Source organism: Loxodonta africana, chromosome 10, assembly GCF_030014295.1.
Source record: "Loxodonta africana isolate mLoxAfr1 chromosome 10, mLoxAfr1.hap2, whole genome shotgun sequence".
Classification (NCBI taxonomy): Eukaryota; Metazoa; Chordata; class Mammalia; order Proboscidea; family Elephantidae; genus Loxodonta; species Loxodonta africana.
In genome coordinates this window covers 117,798,661-117,825,564 of record NC_087351.1, presented here as the reverse complement: position 1 = coordinate 117,825,564, position 26,904 = coordinate 117,798,661, and the positions used below count along the sequence as shown (strand labels likewise).

At 42.8% G+C, this 26,904-nt stretch overlaps 1 protein-coding gene across 1 annotated transcript in view; it reads right to left on the bottom strand.

Moving 5' to 3' along the window:
* TDRD9 (tudor domain containing 9) overlaps nt 1–26,904 on the bottom strand; it is a 123,184-nt gene that overhangs the window by 58,783 nt on the left and 37,497 nt on the right. The window contains exons 7-17 of the mRNA XM_023546609.2: nt 25,425–25,528; nt 12,228–12,292; nt 10,756–10,810; nt 10,509–10,593; nt 9,216–9,273; nt 7,661–7,765; nt 5,623–5,720; nt 4,961–5,092; nt 431–596; nt 281–344; nt 141–204 (exon numbers count right to left, since the gene is read on the bottom strand). Coding sequence (XP_023402377.1) covers nt 141–204; nt 281–344; nt 431–596; nt 4,961–5,092; nt 5,623–5,720; nt 7,661–7,765; nt 9,216–9,273; nt 10,509–10,593; nt 10,756–10,810; nt 12,228–12,292; nt 25,425–25,528 — 996 coding nt within the window. The remainder of the gene's footprint in view (nt 1–140; nt 205–280; nt 345–430; nt 597–4,960; nt 5,093–5,622; nt 5,721–7,660; nt 7,766–9,215; nt 9,274–10,508; nt 10,594–10,755; nt 10,811–12,227; nt 12,293–25,424; nt 25,529–26,904) is intronic.

The following is a 26,904-nucleotide window of genomic DNA, read 5'->3' as shown; positions in this document are numbered from 1 at the left end:
TAATGTTGGACAACCATAAGCCCAACACTACTTTTTGACAGAGAAAACAGTGTCTGTTTCTGCCTCACAGATTTATGGCCCAAAAACTGACTAGCAATCTGTGGTCACTGCTTTCGGAGGCTGCACAACAGAAAACTTACTTTAAATGCCTCAACGAGTGCAATGCAGTCACTTTTACTATCACCAGAGAAATTCACTTTGTTCCTGCAGATAGACAAGAAAAAGTGTCACATGATACCATTAGAACAAAATGACATTTTAAAACATGAATATTAAATACCTATATCCATCAAGATGCTGTCTAAAAGGCATCGCGAAAAAATTCTTCAGAGAAAGCGCAGCCGCTAACAACAGAAAACACAGAGGACACTTGACTGTCAGAGTGGCACGAGGCGCACTTCCCCTGGCAACTCTCTGCTCTGACACTTACCTATGATGAGACACTCATCTAGACAGCCAAACACATGCCCAAGGACGATGAGTTTACCAAGTTGTTGATTAACAGGAAGCTGGGCTAAGACTCTTCCCAGGAAGGTCAGCTCACCATCGTGGGGGTTCTCGTCCTCTCTCTGACCACTGACCGCCAGTGCTCCGACCTGCAGAAGACAAGCAGGTGCCACTAGCAGACACTGGCTCACTCATACTCTCTCGTCTGCTTTAAACGGAGGGGGCACCAGGAGTCCAACACAAGAAATAAAAAGCAACTTTTGGCGGATAAAACTTCAGTAGGTATCTAACATTCATGTTTTAAAATGTCATTTTATTCGAATGGTTATCAGGTGACACTTTGTTATCTACTTACAGGAACAAAGTGAATTTCTCTGGCACTAGTGAGAGTAAGGAAACCCTGGTGGCGTGGTGGTTAAGTGCTACGGCTGCTAACCAAGAGGCTGGCAGTTCAAATTCACCAGGCGCTCCTTGGAAACTCTATGGGGCAGTTCTACTCTGTCCTATAGGGTCGCTATGAGTCGGAATCGACTCGACGGCAGTGGGTTTGGTTTGGTTTAGTGAGAGTAATGCATCCCAATCAAAATTCCAACAGCCTTCTTTATAGAAATAGAAAAATCAATCCTCAACTTCACATGGAATAGCAAGAGGCCTCAAATAGCTAGAACAATGCTGAAAGAACAAAGTAGGAGGCCTCACACTTCCTGATTTTAAAACATACTACACAGCTACAGTAATCAAGACACCCTGGTACTAGTATAACAACTGACACATAGACCAAGGGAATAGAATTGAGAGTCCAAAAATAAACCCACACATCTATTGTCAACTAATTTTTGACAAGGGTGCTAAGTCCACTCAATGGGGAAAGAAGAGTCTTCGATAAACGATGCTGGGAAAACTGGAATTTCACATACAGGAAAAAGGAAACAGGATCCATGCCTCGCCACACACAAAAACAAATTCCAAATGGGTTAAGAAGGACCTAAATGTGCAAACCAAAACCATAAAATTCTCAGAAGAAAAATCAGGGGCAATGCGGTCAGGCCTAGCTTTTAACAATAAATTATCTAATTTAGTAACAGTACAAACAGTAAAAGACAAAAAAAAAAAAAAGGAACCCCATAAAAATTAAAAATTTTTCTTCATCAAAAGACTCTACCAATAAAGTAAAAGGGCAAGCTACCAAATGGAAGAATATCTTCATAAAATATATATCTGACAAGAATCTAATAACCAAAATATAAATATAAAACTTCTACAACTTAAACAAAAGACAAATAACCCAATCATAAAATGTACAAAGGACTTCAATAGACATTTCAACAAAGAGGACGTTCAAATGGCCAGCAAACACATGCAAAGACATTCAGTGTTGTTAGCCATCATGGATTGGAAGAGGTACAAATCAAAACCACATCGTGGACTGGAGAGATACAAATAAAAACCACAATGAGATACCAGTTCATTCCCATTAGCTCAAGTTGGATTCAGAAGGGGAAGTGGAACAAGAGATATCATTGCTGATGTCAGATGGATCTTGGCTGAAAGCAGAGAATACCAGAAAGATGTGTACCTGTATTTTATTAACTATGCAAAGGCATTTGACTGTGTGGATCGTAACAAATTATGGATAACACTGCGAAGAATGGGAATCCCAGAACACTTAATTGTGCTTATGCAGAACCTGTACATAGATCAAGAGGCAGTTGCTTTAACAGAACGAGGAGGACACTGCATGGTTTAAAGTCAGGAAAGGTGTGCATCAGGGTTGCACGCTATCACCATACCTATTCAATCTGTATGCTGAGCAAATAATCCAAGAAGCTGGACTATATGAAGAACGGGGCATCTGGATTAGAGGAAGACTCATTAACGACCTGCAATATGCAGATGACACAACCTTGTTTGCTGAAAGGGAAGAGGACTTGAAGCACTTACTGATGAAGATCAAAGACTATAGCCTTCAATATGGATTACACCTCAACATAAGGAAAACAAAAATCCTCACAACTGGACCAATAAGCAACATTATGATAAATGAAGAAAATATTGAAGTTGTCAAGGATTTCATTTTATTTGGATCCACAATCAATGCCCATGGAAGCAGCAGTCAAGAAATCAAACAATGTACGACACTGGACAAATCTGCTCCAAAAGACCTCCTTAAAGTGTTAAAAAGCAAAGATGTCACTTTCAGGACTAAGGTGCACCTGAGCCAAGTATGCACAAGTTAGACAATAAGGAAGACCGAAAAAGAGCTGATGCCTTTGCATTATGGTGCTGGCAAAGAATATTGAATATACCATGGACTGCCAAAAGAATGAACAAAGGTGTCTTGGAAGAAGTACAACCAGAATGTTCCTTAGAAGCGAGAATGGCGAGACTTCATCTCACATACTTTGGGCATCATGCTTGGTGAAGTAGAGGCTCACCAAAAAAGAGGAAGGTCCTCAATGAGATGGATTGACACAGTGGCTGCAACAATGAGCTCAAGCATAACGATTGTGAGGATGGCGCAGGACGGGGCAGTGTTTCATTCTATTGTACACAGGGTCATTGTGAATTGGAACCAACTTCACAGCACCTAACAACAACAACAAAAACAGGATGGCTAAGATCAAAAAATGGAAAACAATAAATGTTAGCGAGAATGTGGGGAATTGGAACCCTTACTCAATGCTGGTTGGAATGCAAAATGGTACAGCCATTGTGGACAACAGTGTAGTGGTTCCCTAAAAAACTAAAATTAGAGCTACCATATGACCCAGCAATTCCACCCCTAGGTATACACCCAAAAGACTGGAAAGTAGAGACTCAAATGGAGACTCGTACACCAGTGTTCACTGCGGCACTATTCACAATAGCCAAAAGGTGGGAACAACCTAAATGCCCATCAACGGATGAATGATAAACAAAATGTGGTACATATATACAGCAGAATGCTATTCAGCCAGTAGGAAAAAATGAAGTCTCAATCCCAAATCCACCACACTCACTGCCATCGAGTAAATTCTGACTCATACGGACCACACAGGACAGTGTAGAACTGCCCCATACGGTTTCCAAGACTGTAAATCTTTAAGGAAGAAGACAGGCACATCTTTCTCCTGTGCAGTGGCTGGTGAGTTTGAATCGCCCACCTTTTGGTTAGCAGCCGAGCGCTTTCACTACTGCACCACCAGGGCTCCTCCTCTGAAGTCTTGATACATGCTACAATACGGATGGAGCTGGAAGACACTATGCTGAGTAAGTCAGTCAATCACAAAATGACAAATATTGTATGACCTCAGTTACATAAAAAGATAAGAAAAGCCATATGTATAGAGAGCCAAGTTTATTAGTGGTTACCAGGGGTGGGAGGGAGAGGGGAAAAAAGGGTTAGCAGTAATGGAAACACCGCACTGACGAAGCGTAGGGTTGCACAGCTGATTACGGTCACTGCTGCCAGTAAGTTGCACAGTTGTAAAAAGTCGAACTGGTCAACACTGTGTGATAGATGTATTTACAACAATGACCAAAAGCTGCCGAGGCTGCTTAGGTACAACCAAAAATCTCACAGGATTCGGTTTCTTAGTTTGGATGTTTAGGGTCATGGTTTCATGGGGCATCCCAGTTATCTGGTCTAGTAACATGTTCAGTGCTTCTGTTCTACCTCTTAGTTCACAGCATAGTGCCTGGGGTCTTAACAGTTTACAGGCGGCCATCCAAGGCACAGTTGGTCTCTATTCTCCTGGCGCAACAAAGGAAGAAGGAGTCAGGGATAGGAGGGGGATATGGAATACGTGGCTAACTGCCTTCATGAACAACTGTTTCCTCTACCACAAGACCAGAAGAACGGAATGGTGCCTGGCTACCCTTGCTAAACATTTTGATCAAAGATTTCATAGAAGAATCCTGATCAAAAGGGGGGAAATACAGAACAGAATTTCAAATACTCATGGACTCCATACTTTCTGGAGTCATGAAGGTCTAATGAACTCCTGGAACTACTGCCCTGAGATAATCTTTAAATCTTAAACCAAAAAATATCCCCTGACATCTTCTTAAAATCAAACAATAGTTTAGCTCAGCTAGTAAAAAATGTCTGCCTTGAGCACTATGCTCTTTTAAGATCTATATGGGATTAAAGTGACAACAGCAACTTGGAAGATTAGATAGCAACCTTAGGGGGCAGTGAATTTATGTTAATGGTGGAGGAACAACTCGGAAAAGGAGGGTGAGAAGGATTACACGACTCCAAGGATGTCATCAGTGTCACTAAGCTGCTGAATTGGTATATGTTTTGCTGTGTATATTCTCAACGACGACAACAAAATAAAATTAAAAAAAAAAGAACAAGTACAGAACCTGGAATCAACAGTCAGCCACTACACAGGCTTTTCAAACAAATACTTATTATTTACAATACTCAACACATCTTAAAGATATCCACATTCAGAATTTAGGTCCCCAACCCACAAATAATTAACTTAGCTCTGCCCAACAACCCATAAACACTAGAGAGCCCTACCTCCTTCAAGAGAAGGATGGTACGTTCAATATCACTCAGACTCGGTGGAGAGAGGGCAGTCGCCAACAAAGCTCTTGGCTCACCCATGTCAAGTAATTTCACTTTCAATATTGTGCTTCCTAACGGACATCGCTGAAAAGAAAAACGTTCAAATTCACAAGAGAATTAAATCAATTAACCTATTCACAGAACTAGTGCTTTAGAGAGAGAAAAGCAGCGAAAGAGAAGTAGGAAGGGTGAGAAAGGGAGAAGTGAGAATGAGAGAGAGAGATGGGGAGAGAGAATGAGAAGGAAGAGAAAGAGGCTAGGGAAAGAAAGAGGTGAGACAGAGAAAGAAAGAGGAAGAGAGAAACAAGAGAGCGAGAAAGAGAGGAGAGAAAGGAGAAAGAAGAGAAAGAAAAGAGCCAGCTGCACAATAACCACTCACAGCAGAAGCACGGAACAGCAGCATTCAAGCACAATCCTGTCACCCAGCCAAAACCTAGACTGCACACAGTCCCTGCACAGCACCTGGGGCTTAGTGAGCGGCAAGCTCATACTGCGATTAAGGACGTGGACGGTCAGAAGTCACAATTTCCCTGGAATCCAAACTGCACAAGACCTAGTATCACACTCCTCAGACTGCTCAGTAGAGCTCTATCTATAACACAGGAAAGCGTTACCAGCATCTCGGGGATGACGTGGTCAGGGATGGAGCTGTCCCAGAAGTCCTTGTGCACCAGCCTGTAGCAGTGCCCCTTAGACACTCGCCCGGCACGGCCTTCAATGAGAGAGAAGTGCAGGCACCATTTGACATTCATGACTTCAATATTAACATAAAGATGTGCTTACTTAAGAATAATACTACTACTTTAAATGTTAATTAAGAAAAGGCCCTTGTTATCTTCTACCAGACCAGTTCAATAAACAGCTGTGTCACGTGGGGTCACTATGAGTCAGAACTGACTTGACAGCACCCAACAACAACAGTGATGTCAAGACGCCACCACCAAGAGAAGCTGAAGGGAAGTCTCCCGGGACTCTAAGCACTACTTTTCAACTTCCTGTAAGGGAAAAATTCTATAATAAACATCTAACTGTAGAAATTTTGTACAAACAAAAAGGTAGAGAAAAGATACAACTCCAATAATCTTAAAACTGACCCAAAGATAAATCACCTTTAACATCTTGTATATTTATTTCCAGTCATTTTTTTAAGCATAGTGTCATGGATTGAATTGTGTCCCCCAAAAATATGTAGCAACTTGGTTAGACATGATTCCCAGTATTGTGCAGCTGTCCTCCATTTTCTGGTTGTAATTTTATGTTAAAGAGGATTAGGGTGGAATTGTAATGCCCTTACTAAGGCGGCATCCCTGATCCAATGTAAAGGAAGTTTCCCTGGAGTGTGGCCTGCACCACCTTTTATCTTAAAAGGAAAAGGGTATGAGTGGTGACCTCATACCACCAAGAAAGCAGTGCTGGGAGCAGAGCGCGTCCTTTGGACCTGGGGTTCCTGCGCAGAGAAGCTCCTAGACCAGGGGAAGACTGATGACAAGGACCTTCCTCCGAAGCCTTTTCCTGGAGCTGAGACCCTGAATTTGAACTTCTAGCCTACTAGACTGTGAGAAAATAAACTTCTCTTTGTTGAAGTTACCCACTTGTGGTATTTCTGTTACAGCAGCACTAGATGACTAAGACACATGGTTTTTTGGGTTTCGGGGGAGAGAGAGGTTAAACAGAGGAGGGTGATTACATATATTCAATTTTATATCCTTTTTCCCCTAGCATTATTTCTTTTTTTTTTTTTTATAACAATACATAACTCAAATGTAAGGTTTTCCCAAAGTTTTGAGAAACTCTTTATGACCATATTTTAATGGCTACTTAATCACCCTGTTAACCCTTCTCTGGCAAACCCTTCCAGGAACAGTCGAGGTCCTGGGTCGGGTCTCAGCCCCGCACTTCCTTGGAGAAACTGCCAGCTTGCTACTTCCCTGTCCACAGTACATCCCTGATGGACCCATGAGTGCACTCAGCTTGCAGGGTTGCTACAAGGACTAGACAACTTATGACATATAAAGCACTCAGGGCAGTGCCTGGCTCTGGTAGACATTTATATAATGTTGCCTTTATTACTTTTTTAATAGGATAGATTTATGACCCAATATTCAACAGGCACTTCTGGTATTCTTGGGGTGGTGCCTTACCTCCCCTCCTGAAAAGGTTCTTTAATAGAACACCAGTGATTTCTAAGCCTCCACCACGGCCCTGCCCCCTAAAGGTACCCTCCACCTGGGGGAGCACAGCAACCTATCCTGGGTGTGTTCTGCACTGCATGGGCCTCTCAGCCAGCTCAGGAGACCAATCCTAGAAAGAGCAAGGCTGGCAGAGAGGCCAGAGGGAGGAGCATCGCAGATGAACGGGGCCCCTGTGCTCCCACAGCTCTCCACCAAAAACAAGAAAAGCTCGCTGGGGGCAATCGTGCGCAGCACTGATGGGCACACCTGCTGGGTACAGACCGTCACTGAGGGTGCCAGAGACTAGGGACACACGGACCCAAGGGGTGCATCTGACAACACATGAGACGTTGTTAAAATTAAAACTGGTTCCAACAGAGAAAGCATCTGCAGTTAAGAGTAAAAACACAAACACAGATGGATACACAGCTGAAGGTGCTACCCAACAGTCGTGTCATCACTGCCCCTGATGGTACCTTACCTTTCCTCTGATCACAGCTGGTCTTAGAGGCCCAACTCAGCCGTAGACTCTGGTAATTCGTATCTTCATCACAAACCAGAGTTCTGGTCAGACAGAAATCTATAACTGTCATTTAAAACAAGGAAAGTAAGCATCATGCTCCCAAGAACTAATGGCAAAATAAACCACAGAGCACTGTGATGAAGCAGGGAAAGAGGCAGCCCCAGAGTGAGGGCACACACGGGGACTGGCCTCTGGCCAAATCCTCTTGCTAAAGATGGGTGTCTCAGGTGTAAAGAGCTGTAACTGTGAGGAGCTCCTCTGGGACGGCCCCGCCCACCTCTAGCTGCCTGCTCCCCTGCTCATCTCGCCCCAGCCACCTAGCCTCCCTGCTAGTTCCTGACCACCCTAGGTGGGCCCTTGCCTTAGGGGCATTGTCCCTTCTGTTCCTTCCACCCAAAATGTTCTCCCTGCTGGGTACCGGCGGGCTCCTTCCCTCCTTCACCTTTCAGGACTGGCTCAAACATTCCCCTCTGGCTGAAGCCCTCTTGGCCACTTCATCCACAATTTCCCTTCTCCTCCCGTGTGCCCTCTCACCCTACCCTCCCTACTTCATTCTTCTTCTTAGGCTCATGGTCCTTTAACTTACTACAGATTTTTATTTCCCTTATCCTCTGTCTGTCTTTGCCATACCCTCTCCTGGATGTCAATGGCATTAAAAGAAAGACTTCTGTCTGTTCTGTTTACTGCTCTGTCCCAGCACCTATATCATCCCTGGCACAGAGACAAAAGCTCAGGAAAACACACCTGTCACTGCCCTCTTGTCCACCGTGGCCCAGCTTACGTCCACCCGGCTGCTCCCCAGAAAAAGCCAATGCCTGCCTGAACGCATCTCTGTGCACCCGGCACGTCAGTGTGGGCCTCTGCTCAAACACACTTCCTCCAAAGACCATTTCCCACTAACTACAACCCCTTTCCCTGCTTTACTTCCTGCACAACATTTATTTCCACCTGAAATGATACGTTTCTGACGTGCTAATTATCTCTCCCACTGGAATGTAGCCATTATGAGAACAGGGACATTGTCTTACTGTATCCGAGCATCAAGAATAGTACATGGCCCATGTCTGGCTTTCAAATAGGAAATAGTAAATTAAGAACACATATGCAGGCTACTGGGTTACTGCACAGCTACCTCCAGCAGCAGAGAGGACTGGGCTCCTCCCCGGCACCTGCTTGCCCTTGGTCACAGAACTCCACTTCCCACAAGGTCACCAACACCTCCTCAGAGCAACCTCGCCCCAAAAGCTGCCCAAGTGATGAGGAAGTGGGGAACTAAAAGACGGAGCTGTGTGAGCTCACTTTCCTAAATTCTCTCTTCCCAAGCATAGGGTCACTACGAGTCCGAACCCAACTTGATGGCACCTAACAACAACAAACAGGGAGGGGGTGGGGAGGAAAGAACAATTCTTCGTTCTTTCAAAGAAAGGAAGGGAGGAAGGACAATTCATGAGGGGCAAATAAGCCTGTAAATACTATGCTTATGTCATGATGAAGAAAAAGAGGTGGCTCTCACCGTATTTGACGTGTGGGACTGTTAAGGAACTCTCTGCAATGTTGGTGGACAGAATAATCTATCAAAAGTCAAAGAAAATAATCTGACATTCTTATTACGTTCTAGATAGCATTAGCAAAAGTTCACAAAACTCTTGAACTAAAAAATTATTTTAGAACTTCTTAATGTAAATACTTACTCAGATTTTGAAATTAGCCATTTTTCTATTTTATACAAGTCAGAATTGGCAGGGGTGGGGGAATGGGATTAGGACTAGGAGGAGGAGGAACAATGAAAGCTGGAGGAAGAGGAGGAGGGCTGCAGAGCAAGGGCTCCAAAGCCAGCTTGCTCTGAGCCCCAGCTCTGCTCCCTACTACTGCGGAGCCTTGGGCAGGTTACTCACTTACTCTCTGTACCTCATGTTTTTTCGTTTGTGAAGATCATAAGCATTAATAAACACAGGAAGCTGAGAACTGCTCCTGGCACAAACCAGGTACCCAATAAATATAAGCTTCTATCTGCAGCAGTTCCACCACACCGGTACCAGACGTCTGCATGTGCCAGGCCCTGTTAAGTACTACAGTTTCCGTGCCAAGAGACCTGTCATTTTAATTACCCCTCCTAGCAACTACTTTCAAACTGATAAGTTAAGTCTTAGAGAAGTGATCTGCCCAAAGTCACAACTATAGGTGACAGTGACAAGATTCAAAACCGAAGTCCTGTCCAATTTCCAAGTGTATGCTCTTAACCTCCACACCTAAACACAGAAATTACATCCTCTCCCTGACAGAACTCCTCTCGGGAGGCCACCAAAAGCCCCTGACGCAGAGCCGCCCTGGTTTCCCACTCCGCCAGGCTGCTCTCAGAGAGGTCAAGGGGCATGGCTGCCAGTCCAGGGCTTTTTTGGTAATCTCAAGCAGCTCTAGGAGGTGGTGACAGGACATTCTCTGAGATGAAAGAAATCCTCCCAAATCAGGACCAAGAATATGGATTCTAACCAAAGTTGCCCCAAGAAGTCCCAGGGACACAAGAACGGGCCCAAAGCGTGCGGTACACCAGGCAGTGAAAGGCGCTGAAACCCACCAGCAACAACTCCCTAGAGTTAAGGAAATGAAAAACTTGAGCTGGTCAGCCAATTTTCTTATAATTAAAGACAAACTTAAGTAACATACCCAGTTTAGTATTTGCTTAGGTAGCTAACCACGAGCTACACAGCGTACTACAGGAAGAAACAGAAAGTTCATTGTTCATTAGCAGAATCCTTAAGGAAAATTTACCTGAACTGCTTAGAACTTGTCTTCCCCATTTTCCTACCTTTCTGTACCCAGGGACTGGACTTAAAAATACATTATTCTGCTCCTCTAAAGTCACACTTGAATGAAGTGGATAGACCTGTAATCTAAAAAAAAAAATTCCTAAAATTAAATATCTACAAAGGGTAGACAAACACGAGAGACTTACAAGAGTGAATAACTCTTCATTGAAGTAATTAAAATTACTTAAGGCGGAGACAATGCAGCGGTTTACAAGTAAAAATATAGCAGTATCACTTTAAACACACCTTTTGTGAACCATGTTTGTGAGAAGTTCATGCATGTAGTTTATTTCACCCAGACCTAAGAAAGAGAAAAAGTGGAGAAGGAAAAAAAAAATTTTTTTTTTATTACTAAAAAACTAACCTTTAAATTAAGATGCATTTTTTTTCAAAGAAGGTCCTACCAATTCATGTTGACTTTATCCTCTTCATCTAAATATATCAAAATTATAAGTAAAATGTACAATGACATTGACCAACAGCAACTCAAAAATATAATATGAAAAGTTTTTTTCTTCCAAAATTCTCCTTTCCATTACAGCGACTGCCTGTGGGTGCTGGCAGGATGAGTAATTTTATTTATTTTTTCCCATATCTTCCAAATTTCTTACAATAAGCATGAAAAATCTTTACAACCAGAAAATCATAGTTTTAAAGTCTTGGTCATAAAGAGATGCTAAGCTTTTTCATTAGATTCAAGAAATGCTTATCAATATATAAAGCCTGAATGTGCTTTTTGCCTCACCATGAATTGTCAATATTTAAACACTTCAAAAAAGATCAATTAATGAAATATATAAACATGTATCAAATTTGAATTCTCATAAACACGTAACAGAAAGATAACAAACCTAAACTGTAAAACATCATTTATAAGGATTTAACTCGGGCAATATTTAGCAGCTACAGTACCTCTTTTAGGTACTCTTACACAAATGTCACTGTGGCTCTCTGGGGTACTCCCTCCCTGATATGACACTGAGCGTGCAGTAAATGGTCAGTAAACGCTCACCGGGGCAGACACAACTCCACCTACAGCCAGCTGATGGCTGTTTTTGGGACATAAAGCTAACCCACCAAATCAGCCTGAGCAGAACGTGATCCAGGTTTTAAACTCTCCTGGTGCACTCCTTTCTGGCATACCTCTTTGTCCTCCCCATCACTATGAGCACAAAAGTGCGTGTACTCTAAAACACCTGAATTACTGTCACAGTATTTCATCAACCTATACCACTTGATAAAAAAGTAAAAAGATCATTTTGAAAAAGTACAGTTTGAAATAAGTTAACCTTCTCTGGTATTTTAAAAGCCTGTCTCTCGAACACTGCGAAAGGAGCTCAAGGACACCCTGGTGAAGCTCATGGTATTACAACAGCAACAGGTTACTAACTAAACTTAAACTGTAGACTGATGACAGTTACCTCACATTTATAACCACACACGAAACAGCAAGCTTAACAAGGCCAAATATTTTATTAAAAATTCTGAAGATGGCAAGACTGTCTTCAAAAAGTTAAACTCTTCATTGTCAGTGAGAAACCTTTTCAGAAATACAAAAGTTATGGCAAAAAGTCAAGCAGGAAGCCACATTTGTCTGTGTTCTCAGTGTTCAGAAAGAACAACTCACATGGAGAACTCTACTTCTAAATATTGTGCTAGACTTGAACTTCGCCTCTCTCCAAACTTCACAGTCCAGGTTCCAAAACCATGTTGCTCACCTGGCAAAAACACTAGCACACTGCTCCGTTCCGCCACAATGTGGGCCCCTGACCAGGTCGTGTTCCTGTTGGGAAGGTGATGGGCACAAATATTAATGAAGGCGATGACAGTCACTGTCTTTCTAGAATCCTAATAGTACCAGCTTTGACCTTGGAAGGCTGGTACAGGTCACCCAGTCTAATGTTTTACATAAGGAAACACAGAGGCCCAAGAGGAGACCCCATCCAAGGCCAAGAGCCAATCTATCGCAGGAGCGTGAGGATGTGGACCCAGGCCTCCCAACTCCTACCTTCTCACCTGTACAAACACAGAACCTGTAAGTGTTCCTTGAAATTTAGTTATGTTAATCCACAACTTCAAAACACAAAACATTTAAAATAACTAAAAGCAAAATTTAAGCTTTAAAGAGTCCAAATTATTATCAGAAAGCATTTTTATAGGCGAACATCGCCATCACCATCAAGACATTTACTTTTCTGTGAAATGACAACTTTGACTCTCCCACAAACCCACAAGTTCTGACGACACACCAGGCCCTCCCTTATGCAGACAGCGCTGCGGTAACCAGACAGACAGGGCCCCTCTCTTTGGGGTTCATACTCCCACTGGAGAGACAGACAAGAAGCAGGTCAGCAGACAAGACACCTTCTGTTTGGCTGTAAAACCAAGAAGGAAACAAACAGGGTGGCACGATGAAGAGTGTGGCGGGGGGCAGGGTTTGTATGGAGCTCTTGCAAAAACGACGGTTAGGGAAGGCTTCTTGGAGGAGGTGATGGATGAGCAAGGAGGCAGCCACAGAAAGCCAAGCCACAACACTACAGGCTATGCCAGGAAGGGGAGGGGATGTTAGTTGTACCATCAGTGCAACAGCAGGGGCCTCAGCCTCTCCTGGTGCTGCACCTCTACTCGGTCACCCCTCCCTGGGGTCACCCCACCAATGACTCATGGGGCAGCCACCATGAGAGGGCAGGCCTGCTTTATAGGTGGGTCAGCATGGAATGCTGGCTACAGCCATGGATGGACGGCCCCACTCGGGGTGCTGCCAAACAGCATGGAAGGGAGGTCCTCCAGAGAGCGAAGGTCAAGCCTTCCATCCTGCAGAAGGCAACATGGCCGTGAGGCAGGGTCCACTACCATGGACGACGTGCAGAGCCAGTGGGTTGGCCAGTTGATCAGGGCCTTGGAAATGACCAGATTGGAAGATTGATGACAAGCACGTTTGGTGAGAGCCTACTGGGGTGGGCAGCCATGATGAGGAAGGCTTTAACCATCAGTGGGCAGGATGTCAGCCAGCGCCTTCCCGTCCAGTTGGGGTTGTTCCATGTCCACGGACAGAGTGGCCACAGTAGCGGGGTGGAGGCTGATGTACAAACTTAACAATGTAGACCTTCCTTGACCATGGCCGATCTGGCTGCTGCCACTGCTGAGTACCAGTCAGCCAGAGGGGAGGGATAATACCAAGTTCTGAATGTGGCGCCATTCTCTGGGAACCAAGCCAGCCAACTGAGGGCAGACAGATTACACTGGATCCCTTCCATCACGAAGGGGTGGTGATCTGTTCTCGTGGGAATGGATACACATACTACCCTGGTTGTAGATCTGCCTTCCCTGCCCGTAATGCTTCTGTCGGCACCACGCGTCATGGACCTCCCGACATCCTTTATGTTTCCGGAGTTTTCCAGACCACAGGCCTCCAGCCAAGGAGTGCACCCTACTCCGCCGATGGGCTCACAATACCCACTGCTCTTACGTGTGCCCAGACGCAGCTGCGTGAGAGATAACAAGAATGCTTCTAGAAGGCCTAGCTGCTGTGCCTGCTGGGTGCAGTCCTACAGGAGGGGCAAATGCTTTATGACAGTGCTAACCCATGGTGCCGCTGCCAGAGCCAGAAGACCAGGTCCAGTGGGCAAGGCGTGGATGCAGGAGCTGGCCCTGTCACTATTACACCTGAAATTCCCTGAAGCGTTCTGCTTCCTAGTTCCACAGCTGTTTTCTGCTGGGCACCTAACTCACTGAGCCAAACACTTCCACCAGAGATGGCGGCCATGGTCCCATGGAACTGGAAGCCAGGCTGACTGTTTTGGGCTCCTCATACCATTGATCCCACAGGCAAGAAATGCATCTTTGTATAGCCAGAGGGCAGTTAATCTGATCCCATGTGGAAACCGGGATGCTGCACAGAGGACTGCGTCTGGAGACCAGGGCCTCACAGGGGTCCCTTTAGTTCCCCTCTTTCCAGTAATAATGGTCAATGGTAAACTGTGGCGACTGATGCATGGGCATCCCAGGGTCACTGAACACTGGAGAAAAAGCTCCAACATGAAAGACAACAACCACAATCACCCAGAAAAAGACCCTCAGAGCAAAGACAGAGCATGCAAGGAATAGGAAATATTTTACAATATCCTCATGATATAAGGCTGCACTGAATCCAAAAACCAGGAAGAGGTGGGTTATAAATAAAAACATTCAAATTACAACAACAACAAAAGTCTTGGAAATTAAAAATGTGACAGAGAAAGAAAGTAGGAGGGAAATGTGATAGAAAAGAGAAGAAAAAGCAGAGGATGAACACAAAAAGACCAATATCCACATAAAGGTTTTCAAAAAGAAAGAAAATGGAAAAAGGAAAATAAATACAAATTATGCCAGATGCCATTTCCAGACATGTGATGGTCTAGAGATACACCTACTTTTAAAAACCACCCTCAAAATAGTGAGGGAAATCTGCTGAGGTCAGGAACAAAACAGGAACACAAAACTACAGACTTCAATACCCCACTTTCAATAATGGATAGAACATTTAGGCAGAAGATCAACAAGGAAAACGCTGAAACTATAAAACTCTTAGAGGAAAACTGTCTTGGTCATCTAGTGCTGCTGTAACAGAAACACCACCAAGTCGCTGGCTTTAACAAAGAGAAATTTATTTTCTCATTGTCTAGTAGGCTACAAGTCCAAATTCAGGGTACCAGCTCCAGGGGAAGGCTCTTTCTCTCTGTCAGCTCTAGAGGAAGGTCCTTGTTATTAATCTTCCCCTGGACTAGGAACTTCTCCACGCAGGAACCCTGGGTCCAAATGATGCACTCTGCTACCGGCGCTGCTTTCTTGATGGTAACGAGGTCCCCCGCTCTCTCTGCTCACTTCTTTCTTTTATAACTCAAAAGAGACTGGCTCAAGACACAATCCAATCTTGTACATTGAGTCCTGCCTTATTAACATAAGTGCTGCCTATCCCACCTCATTAACATCGTAGAGTTAGGATTTATAACATATAGGAAAATCACATCAGGTGACAAAATGTAAACAATCACACAATACTGGGAATCGTGGCCTAGCCAAACTGATAAACATATTTTGGGGGAACACAATTCAATCCATGACCTTGGGTTTAGCAAAGGATTCTTAAACATGACACAAAAAACATGAGCAACAAAAGAAAAAAATAGATCAACTGGACTCCACCAAACTTAAAACTTTGGTGCTTCAGTGGACACCATCAAGAAAGTGAAAAGATAACCTGGAGAATGAGGGAAAATATTGGCAAATTATATATCTGATAAGGAACTTATATCTAGAATATGTAAAAAAAAAAAAAAAAAAACGACAAATATTGTATAAGACCACTATTATAAGAACTCGAGAAATAGTTGAAACAGAAAAGAAAATATTCTTTGGTGGTTACAAGAGAGGGGAGGGAGGAAAGGTGGGAGGAGGGTTTCACTAATTGGATGGGAGATAAGAACTACTTTAGGTGACGGGAAAGACAACACACAACACAGGCGCGGTCAGCACAACTGGACTCGACCAAAAGCAAAGAAGTTTCCTGAATAAACTGAATGCTTCAAAGGCCAGCGTAGCAGGGGCGGGCATTTGGGGACCATGGTTTCAGGGGACATCTAAATCAACTGGCATAATAAAATCCATTAAGAAAACAGTCTGCATCCCACTTTGGAGAGTGGTGTCTGGGGTCTTAAATGCTAGCAAGTGGCCATCTAAGATGCGTCAATTGGTCTCAACCCACCTAGACCAAAGGAGAATGAAGAACACCGAGGACACAAGGTAATTACCAGCCCAAGAGATAAAAAGGGCCACATAAAGCAGAGACTACATCATCCTGAGATCAGAAGAACTAGATGGTGCCCGGCTACAACAGATGACTGCCCTGACAGGGAGCACAACAGAGAACCCCTGAGGGAGCAGGAGAGCAGTGGGATGCAGACCCCAAATTCTCATAAAAAGACCAGACTCAGTGGTCTGACTGAGAAGGACCCCAGTGGTCACGGCCCCCAGACCTTCTGTTGGCCCAGGACAGGAACCATTCCCAAAGCCAACTCTTCAGACAGGGATTGGACTGGACAATGGGATGTAAAGGGATGCTGGTGAGGAGTGAGCTTCTTGGATCAGGTGGACACTTGAGACTGTGTTGGCATCTGCTGCCTGGAGGGGAGATGGGAGGGTAGAGGGGGTTGGAAGCTGGCGGAATGGACACGAAATTTGACATGAAAAGAGAGAGTGGAGGGAGGGAGCGGGCAGTCTCATTGGGGGAGAGCAATTAGGAGTGTATCCCATAACCCGTATAGCAAGGTATATATAAGTTTTTGTGTGAGAGACTGACTTGATTTGTAAACTTTCACTTAAAGCACAATAAAAATTTTTTTAAAAGTGTAGAGACAAAAAAAAAAAAAATTTACAACACAAAATGAAAAGACAAATAATTCAAACAAACATGCAAATGGCCAATGCTGTTGTTAGTTGCCATCAAGCTGATTCTGGCGCATAGTGGCCCCATGTGTTACACAGTAGAACTGCTCCACAGGGCTTTCTTGACTATATTCTTTTTTTTTTTTTTTTAATTAATTTTTATTAAGCTTCAAGTGAACATTTACCATTCCAATCAGTCTGTCACATGTAGGTTTACATACATCTTACTCCTTCTTCCACTTGCTCTCCCCCTATTGAGTCAGCCCTTTCAGTCTCTCGTTTCGTGCCAATTTTGCCATCTTCCCTCTCTCTCTATCTTCCCATCCCCCCTCCAGTCAAGAGTTGCCAACACACTCTCCAGTGTCCACCTGATTTAATTAGCTCACTCTTCATCAGCATCTCTCTCCCCCCCGCTGACCAGTCCTTTTCATGCCTGGTGAGTTGTCTTCGGGGATGGTTCCTGTTCTGTGCCATCAGAAGGTCTGGGGAGCATTGCCTCCGGGATTCCTCTAGTCGCAGTCATACCATTAAGTATGGTCTTTTTATGAGAATTTGGGGTCTGTATCCCATTGGTCTCCTGCTCCCTCAGGAGTTGTCTGTTGTGCTCCCTGACAGGGCAGACATCGATTGTGGCCGGGCACCAACTAGTTCTTCTGGTCTCAGGATGATGTAGGTCTCTGGTTCATGTGGTCCTTTCTGTCTCTTGGGTTCTTAGTTGTCGTGTGACCTTGGTGTTCTTCCTTTGCCTTTGCTCCAGGTGGGTTGAGACCAATTGATGTATCTTAGATGGCCGCTTGTTGGCATTTAGGACCCCAGGCGCCACAATTCAAAGTGGAATGCAGAATGTTTTCATAATAGAATTATTTTGCCCATTGACTTAGAAGTCCCCTCAAACCATGTTCCCCAGACCCCAGCCCCTGCTCCTCTGACCTTTGAAGCTTTCATTTTATCCTGGAAACCTCTTTGCTTTTAGTCCAGTCCAATTAGGCTGACCTTCCTTGTATTGAGTGTCTTTCCCTTCGCCCAAAGCAGTTCTTATCTACTGATTGATCAATAAAAAACCCTCTCCCTCCCTCCCCTCTTTGTAACCACAAAAGTATGTGTTCTTCTCCGTTTTTTCTATTTCTCAAGATCTTATAATAGTGGTCTTATACAATATTTGTCCTTTTGCCTCTGACATTTCGCTCAGCATAATGCCTTCCAGATTCCTCCATGTTATGAAATGTTTCAGAGATTCGTCACTGTTCTTTATCGGTGCGTAGTATTCCATTGTGTGAATATACCACAATTTATTTACCCATTCATCCGTTGACGGACATCTTGGTTGCTTCCAGCTTTTTGCTATTGTAAACAGAGCTGCAATAAACATGGGTGTGCATATATCTGTTTGTGTGAAGGCTCTTGTTTCTCTAGGGTATATTCCCAGGAGTGGGATTTCTGGGTTGTATGGTAATTCTATTTCTAACTGTTTAAGATAACGCCAGATGGATTTCCAAAGTGGCTGTACCATTTTACAATCCCACCAGCAGTGTCTGAGAGTTCCAATCTCTCCGCATCTTGGCTATATTCTTAATGGAAGCAGATCACCTGCGTGGGTTCAAACAGCCAACCTTTAGGTTAGCAGGTGAGTCCAAACTGTTTGCACCACCTAGGGACCTGCAAATGGCCAACAGGCACATGAGAAGATACTCGACATCACTAGTCAACAGGAGAGTGCAAATCAAACCCACAAAGACATACTACTCAATACCCAGCAAGATGGCCGGCATCAAAAAGTCAGGCAACAACAAGTGTTGGCAAGGATGTGGAAAAACCAGAACCCTCACACACTGCTGTCTGGAATGTAACACAGTCTGTCAGTTTCTCAAATGATCAAACGGAGTTACTACACCCATTAAAACTCATTGCCATTGAGTCAATTCCAACTCATAGTGACCCTATAGGGCAGGGCAGAACTACCTCATAGGGTTTCTAAGGAGCGGTTTCTCAAAAGATCAAACACAGAGTTACTATATGATGAAGCAGTTCTACTCCTAGGTGGATAAGCAGCAGAAATGAAAATAAACGCACACACAGGAAGTTACACACAAATGTTCACAGCGACATTATTCATAACACCCAAAAGGCAGAAGCAACCCAGGTGTCCATCAACAGATGAACAAACAAAACATGGTATTATCCATGCAATGGAATATTATTCAGCCACAAAAAGGAATGAAGTGCCAACACATGCTACAACATGGATCAACCTTGGAAACTTTATGCTGAGTGGAAAAAAAGTCACAATGTGTAAAACGTGCTAGGATCCAGTTTCGGGGGGAGGGGAACGGCTGTATAAAAGATTCTTGAGACAACTGGAGGAAATGCGACTATCAGGCAGATACTGAGTAACACTGCGGAATCGTTGTTAACCGTCACAGTGACACGATTCTTTGGTTATGTAGGAGAACATCCTTATCCTCAGACCAAAAAAACCAAAGCCACTGCCGTCGAGTCGATTCTAACTCACAGTGACCCTATAGGACAGTGCAGAACTGCCCCCACAGGGTTTCCAAGGAGTGGCTGCTGGATTCCAACTGCCAACCTTTTGGTTAGCAGCTGTAGCAGCTCTTAACCACTGTGCCACCAGGGCTCCTATCCTTAGGAGATTCCTGCAGTCACAACCAACGAACACAGACTGAGTCTCCAGAGGAAGGGCAGTGCAGGCACATGCCAAAATACTCAAAGGACTCTTTCTTTCAGGTGCTTCAGAATAAAATATAAATAAAACACAGCAAAAGGCTAACCATCATTGAACATAGATAAACAATATATAGTTGTTTGTTGTACTATCCTTTTAACTGTTCTATATATTAAATTTCTTTCATAAAAAAGTTGAAGGGAATGATCAGTCATATCTAGAAAAATTAAAATTTTAGAAATGAAAAATATAATACATGAGATTAAAAAAAGAGACAAGTTCAACACAATGAAAAGACAATGTACAGACTGGGGAAATTTTTTCAGGAATCATATATCCAATAAACCTCTAATATCCAAAATATATTTTTTAAAACTCCTACAATTTAAGAATAAAAAGATAACCCAATAAAAAAAAATGGACAAACAACTTGAACAGACATTTCACCAAAGAAAATATTCCAATGGCCAACAAGCACATAAAAAGATGCTCAAAGACATTAGCCATTAGGGAAATGCAAATCAAAACCATAATGAGATATTACCTCACCCCATTAGAATGGCAGTGACCAAAAGAATGAAAAAGTGCAGGTGTTGGTGAGGCTGTGGAGACACTGGGACCTTCGTCTGTGGCTGGTGGGAATGTAAAATGGAACAGCAGCTACGGAAAACAGTTTGGTGGTTCCTCAAAAAGTTAAACACGGAATTATCATACGACCCAACAATCTTAATCCTAGGAATATACCCAGCAGAAGTGAAGGCAGGAACACAAACAGAAACCTGTACACCAGTATTCATTGCAGCACTTCTCACAATTAGTCAAAAGGTGAAAACAACCAAAATGTCCATCAACAGAGGAAAGGATAAACAAAACATGGTGTGTCCATACAATGGAATATTATGCAGCCATAAAGAGAAATGAAGGCTTGACGAATGCCACAACGTGGATGAACCTTGAGAACACTGTGCTGTTTTAGTGAGATAAATCAGTCACAAAAGGACAAATACTATAGGTTCTCATTTACATGAAATAAGCAATGATATAGAAACCAAAGATTACTAATGGTTACCAAGGGTGGGACGGAGGGGGAAAGGAGACGTTTTTGCTTATGGGCATTGAATTTATGTTAATAGTGGTGAAATAACTTGGAAAAAGATAGCAATAATGGTTGCACAACATGAAAAATGTAATCGACGTCACTGAAGCGTGTATGTGGAATCAGTGAACGTTTCATTGTATATACATCCACCACAAGAAAAACGTTTAAAGACAGGTTTACCAGTAGATTAGATGAAATGGAGAGGCACTGAAGCAGACGATATTTATTTTAAAAATTACCCAGACTGCAGCCCAGCAAGACAAGAAGACGAAAAACACAAAAGATGAAAGAGATTTAAATGACAGAATGGGATAGGAGCTAATCTATGGTTAATCAGTGTCCCAGAAAGAACAGAAAAAGAGGGAGAGGCAATATTTGAAGAGGTAATGGTGAGAATTTTCCAGAATTGATCAGATTCCATAAGCCCAGTGGTTCTGAAGGAAGATAAATAAAAACAAATTTATGTCTACTCATAGCAATGAAACTACACAACGTCTAAGAATACATGTGAAATTCAGCAGAGCAAAAAGACGGATTTACCGACAAGGAGCAATTAGACAAATCAGCCTTCTCACTGTAATTCCAGAAGCCAGAAGATAATGGGAAAATATCATCAAAAGACAGAACGATAAAAATGGGTGCATTTTACTGTATGTAAACTAATCATTTAAATAATTAGAAAATATAAGGAAAGAAATAATATCTCAACCTAGAATTTTACACCTAACAAAACTGTATTTCAAGAATGAGAGTGAAATACAAACATTTTTAGCTAAACAGAAATTGAGAAAATCTACCAACAGACCCTTATTAGAGGAACCTTTGAAAGCCTTTAGAAAAAATGAAAATGATCCAGGAAGGAAAGTCTAAGATGCAAGATAGACTGATGAATACGTAACAGCTATGGACTGTTGATGCTGTTGTTAGGTTCCAGCGGGTCAGTTCCGACCCACAGTGACCCTACACACGACAGAACAAAACACTGCCCAGTCCAGCACCATCCTCACAATCCTTGTTATGCTTGAGCCCTTAAGCCCTTTGCTGTAGCCACTATGTCAATCCACCCTGTTGAGGGTATTCCTCTTTTTCGCTGACCTTCTACTTTACCAAGCATGATGTCATTCTCCAAGGACTGATCCCTCCTGAGAACATGTCCAAAGTAGGTGAGACAGAGTCTCGGCATCCTTGCTTCTAAGGAGCATTCTGGTTGTACTTCTTTCAAGACAAATTTGTTCTTTTGGCAGTCCATGGTATATTCAATATTCTTCCCCAACACCACAATTCAAAGGCAGCTTCTTCGATCTTCCTTATTCACTGTCCAGCTTTCACATGCATACGAGGTGATTTGAAAACACCATGGCTTGGGGCAGGCGCACCTTAGTCTTCAAGGTGACATCTTTGCTTCTCAACACTTTAAAAAAGGTCCTTTGCAGTAGATTTGCCCAGTGAAATGAATCTTTTGATTTCCTGGCCGCCGCATCCATGGGTGTTGATTGTGGATCAAAGTAAAATGAAATCCTTAACAACTTCAATCTTTTCTCCGTTTATCATGATGTTGCTCATTGGTCCAGTTGTGAGGATTTTTGTTTTCTTTATGTTGAGGTGTGATCCGTACTGAAGGCTGTGGTCTTTGAAATTCATCAGTAACTTCAAGTCCTCTTTACTTTCAGCAAGCAGGGTTGTGTCATCTGCATAAGCAGGTTGTTAATAAGTCTTCTTCCAACCCTGATGATGCATTATTCCTCATATACTCCAGCTTTTTGTATTATCTGCTTAGCATACAGACTGAATGTGTATGGTAAAAGGTACAACCCTGATGCACACCTTTCTTGACCTTAAATCACGCAGTATCCCCTTGTCATGTTCAAATGACTGCCTCTTGATCTATGTACAGGTTCTACGTGAGCACAATTAAGTCTTCTGGAATTCCCATTCTTCACAATGTTATCCATATGTCATGGATTGAACTGTGTGTCCCCCCAAAATTTGTGTCAACTAGGTTAGGCCATGATTCCGAGTACTTCGTAATTGTCCTCTATTTTGTGATTGATATAATTTTCCTGTATGTTGTAAGGAAACCCTAGTGGTGTGGTGGTTAAGAGCTACAGCTGCTAACCAATTCAGCAGTTTGAATCCACCAGGTGCTCCTTGGAAACTCTATGGGGCAGTTCTACTCTGTCGTATAAGGTCACTATGAGTCAGAATTGACTCGACAACAAAAAGTTTTTGGGTTTTTTTGGTATATGTTATAAATCCTGATCTCTGCCTGTGATTAATGAGGCAAGACTGGATTTTGTTGAAGAAGATTAAGGTAGGACCTTGCTCAGGTCACGTCCCTGATCCAATGTAAAGGGAGTTTCCCTGGGGTATGGCCTACATCGCCTTTTATCTTATAAGAGATGAAAGGAAAGGGAAGTGACCAGAGAGTTGGAGATCTCATACCACCAAGAAGGAAGCACCTGGAGCAGAGCGTGTCCTTTGGACCTGGGGTTCCTGTGTGGAGAAGCTCCTAGTCTTGGGGAAGACTGTTGACAAGGACCTTCCTGCAGAGCCAACAGAGAAAGCCTTCCCCTGGAGGTGACATCTTGAATTTGGACTTCCAGCCTACTAGACTGTGAGAGAATAAACTTCTGTTTGTTGAAGCTATCCACTTGTGGTATTTCTGTTGCAGCAGCACTAGGTAACTAAGACTCCATAATTTGTTATGATCCACACAGTTAAATACCTCTGCATAGTCAATAAAACACAGGTAAACATCTTTCTAGTATTCTCTGCTGTCAGCCAGGATCTGACATCAGCAATGACATCCCTTGTTTCATGTCCTCTTCTGAATCTGGCTTGAATTTCTGGCAGTTCCCTGTCGATATACTGCTGCAGCTGCTTTTGAATGATCTTCAGCAAAATTTTCCTTGCGTGTGATATTAATGATATTGTTCAATAATTTCTGCATGCACTTGGATCACCCTTCTTGGGAATAGGCATAAATATGGATATCTTCCAGTCGGTTGGCCAGGTAGCTGTCTTCCAAATTTCCTGGCATAGATGAGTGAGCACTTCCAGTACTGCATCCATTTGATGAAATATTTCAATTGGTGTTCCACCAGTTCCTGGAGCCTTGTTTTTCTCCAGAGCCTTCAGTGCAGCTCGCACTTCTTCCTTCAGTACCATCGGTTCCTGATCATATGCCACCCCCTGAAATGGTTGAACATCAACCGGTTCTTTTTGGTACGGTGACTCTGTGTCTTCCTTCTTCCTTCCATCTTCTTTTGATGCTTCCTGCGTTGTTTACTGTTTTCCCTATAGAATCCTTTACTATTCCAACTCAAGGCTTAAATTTTTTCTTCAGTTCTTTCAGCTTGAGAAATGTCGAGCGTGCTCTTCACTTTTGGTTGTCTATCTCCAGCCCTTTGTACATGTCATTGTAATACTTTACTTTGAATAAATAAAAATTGTAGATTGGGTAAATATAAACATAATGATGATATAAAAGACAAGTTGGTAAGAGCTGGTAAAAAAGATGTAAAATAATCAACAATTGCATGTAAGCTGGAGGGGGGTGTGACTAGGGTTACAGTCACCTCATTGTAAGGCCACTGTGTTGTTCAGAGGAAGGTAACAACTTTATGCAAGTTTAAATTTTAAGACTAATGACTAAAAACAGAGAAATATTCTGTGTGAGTGAGAAAGAGATGTGTGTGTATGAGAGAATGTGTGTCCATGTGTGACAGAGAGAAAGGTGTGGGTATGAGACAGATGAGACAGAGAATGTGTGTGTGGTATGAGAGTGTGGATATGAGGAAGAGAGAGTATGTGTACGTGATGGAGAGAGAAAGGGTGTGGTGGTAACAAACTTGTGAGAGAAAAGAAAATCTATCAAAGCGACTTAGCTCTGGTTGTTATGAGGAACTAGGATATACACTCTCATTGTCTCTTGTTCCAAAATATAAATGGTATTTACGGGCTGCAGTAAAATTAGCACAGTAAAGATCCAACAATACAGTATAATATTTTTTAAAATTATATACTCTAACCACCACTTACAACATAAAATTGTTCCAAAGGAAAAAGATGTTCAAGCTTCAAACAGGCAGCTAGAGAACTGAGTGTCTGCATTACACAGGAGACTGCTGAGAGTCGGGAATGGATCTTTATAGTAAATGAAAACAAAAGCAAAGAACAGCTTTCAAGGGTTTCTATTAATGTGGTACTTTAAATTCTACCTCCGGCTTACCATATGACTTCTTTATTTCTGGAAAAACTAGCCTATCCTCAGGCAACGGTGCCTAGCTTTTCACAGGCAGTCCTAAAACTGCACTCGGCATGGCTTCAACTACTTTAAAACGGAAAACTGCCAGCAAAAAAATTTTCAAAATACTAACCTGACTTTAAAAGATATACAAAAATCACTGAAAAAATACTCAGTTACAGGATAGAGAGAGTTGGAAGCTGGCAAAATTGTCACGAAAGGAGAGACTGGAAGGGCTGACTCATTAGGGGGAGAGCAAGTGGGAGTAGGGAGTAAGATGTATATAAACTTATATGTGACAGACTGACTTGATTTGTAAACATTCACTTGAAGCTCAATAAAAGTTAATTTAAAAAAAAACTCAGTTATATCTTAATATTGTAAACACTAAAAAGTTTCAAAATGAATAACTTTTTTTTTAAATCACATATACATTAACATACATTACCAATTGGGGTGCCCCTTACCCGCTCTCTTTCATATCCAAGTCATCAAACATCTGAATTAAGGAGATGGCAACTTTATATATATCTTTTGTTATCACTGGTTCCTCCAGGAGATGAGGAGAAAGCTAAAAACAAGAAAAGCAGAGCTGAAATACCAAAATAGGACCACGGAGGAGAGCCTGGGGCAGGATGGGCTGACTCCCTCCTTTAGCTTATCACTGTTAACAAGTACCCCAAACAGAGAGAGTACCGCTCGCAGCCAGTATCTGCACGCTTGCCACGTGTCCAGCACTACTACAGGCACCTTACACACATGGGACTGTAGTGTTCTATCCCCTGACCCAGCCAGAGGAGCAAGCACGGAGTCGGAGAGCCCACAGACACAGACAAGACATGGCGGCAGGGAACCTGACCTTGAAGACATGGGTTAAGTCACACCCACCATGCAGGGAGCCCAGGGCCAGTGCTCTCCCCTTACCAAGCACCCACCTTGGAGCTCTAAGACTAAAACATGATAATGTGGGACCCAACCAAAACCAAACTCATTGCCTTGAAAATCAAAAGTACAGTCAAGAAAAAGCAACAGTTTACCTGTATTTGCCAACTTAACAATAAAATATATCTTTGTATTTTACAGAAGTAACATTACCACAACAGGCTTTTGTCTACCAAGGTTCATTGGGGTTCCTAGATTACTTTTAAGTGTGCACTGGAAACAAAGCCTCTGAAACAGAGCCCAGGTGCTTTAAAACTGCCCCTCAGGCACCTCCAGAGAGCCCTAGGGCACCAACACGGACGCAAACCTGAGTCAGGTCAGATTTTCCCATCTGAGCTGATAGTGTTCATGGGACTAAGGCCACAGCTATGTAAGCATCTCCCTACAATATCCAGCACAAAGGCGATGTCGTCATTTCCACGGAATCTATTTTATAGTCATAATGAGTTTTCTTCACCAAGAAAAAAAAGGCTTTATTGTTTAATTAATAATTTTACTTATCAACTACAATAGGTAAGACATTGCATTTGATTTTGTGAAGCACACAACAAAAAAGTTCTCAGGAGATCAACAGCTAGCTATCAACACCACTGCTTTGCAATTTTTCCTTAGTGTAGATGAGGTCAGCCAGCACTGCAAGGAATCCGTTTCTCACTATTACGACAATTCAGTGATGTTTTTTAAGCATGACATAATTACTTCCATTTAATCTAGTAATTTTGAAGAAGCATTTCTAATAAATTCCTCCTTTTACCTTAAATAATTTTCTGCTTCATCCAAACAGTAACTGATATTCACCATAACACAACTGTACATAAAAGAAATAAAAAGCGGTGTGCTTTTCACGAGCCCCAACAGTGGCATCCAAACCCATGGAGAATTCTTTTCCTGCAAACAGATAAACCGTGGAGAAAGCAAGTCATCATTCCACAAGTAATCTCACTGAGTTCTGAGAATCCGAGCCCAGTGAATACCTTTTAAACACACTGCTAAGACACCAGGTCT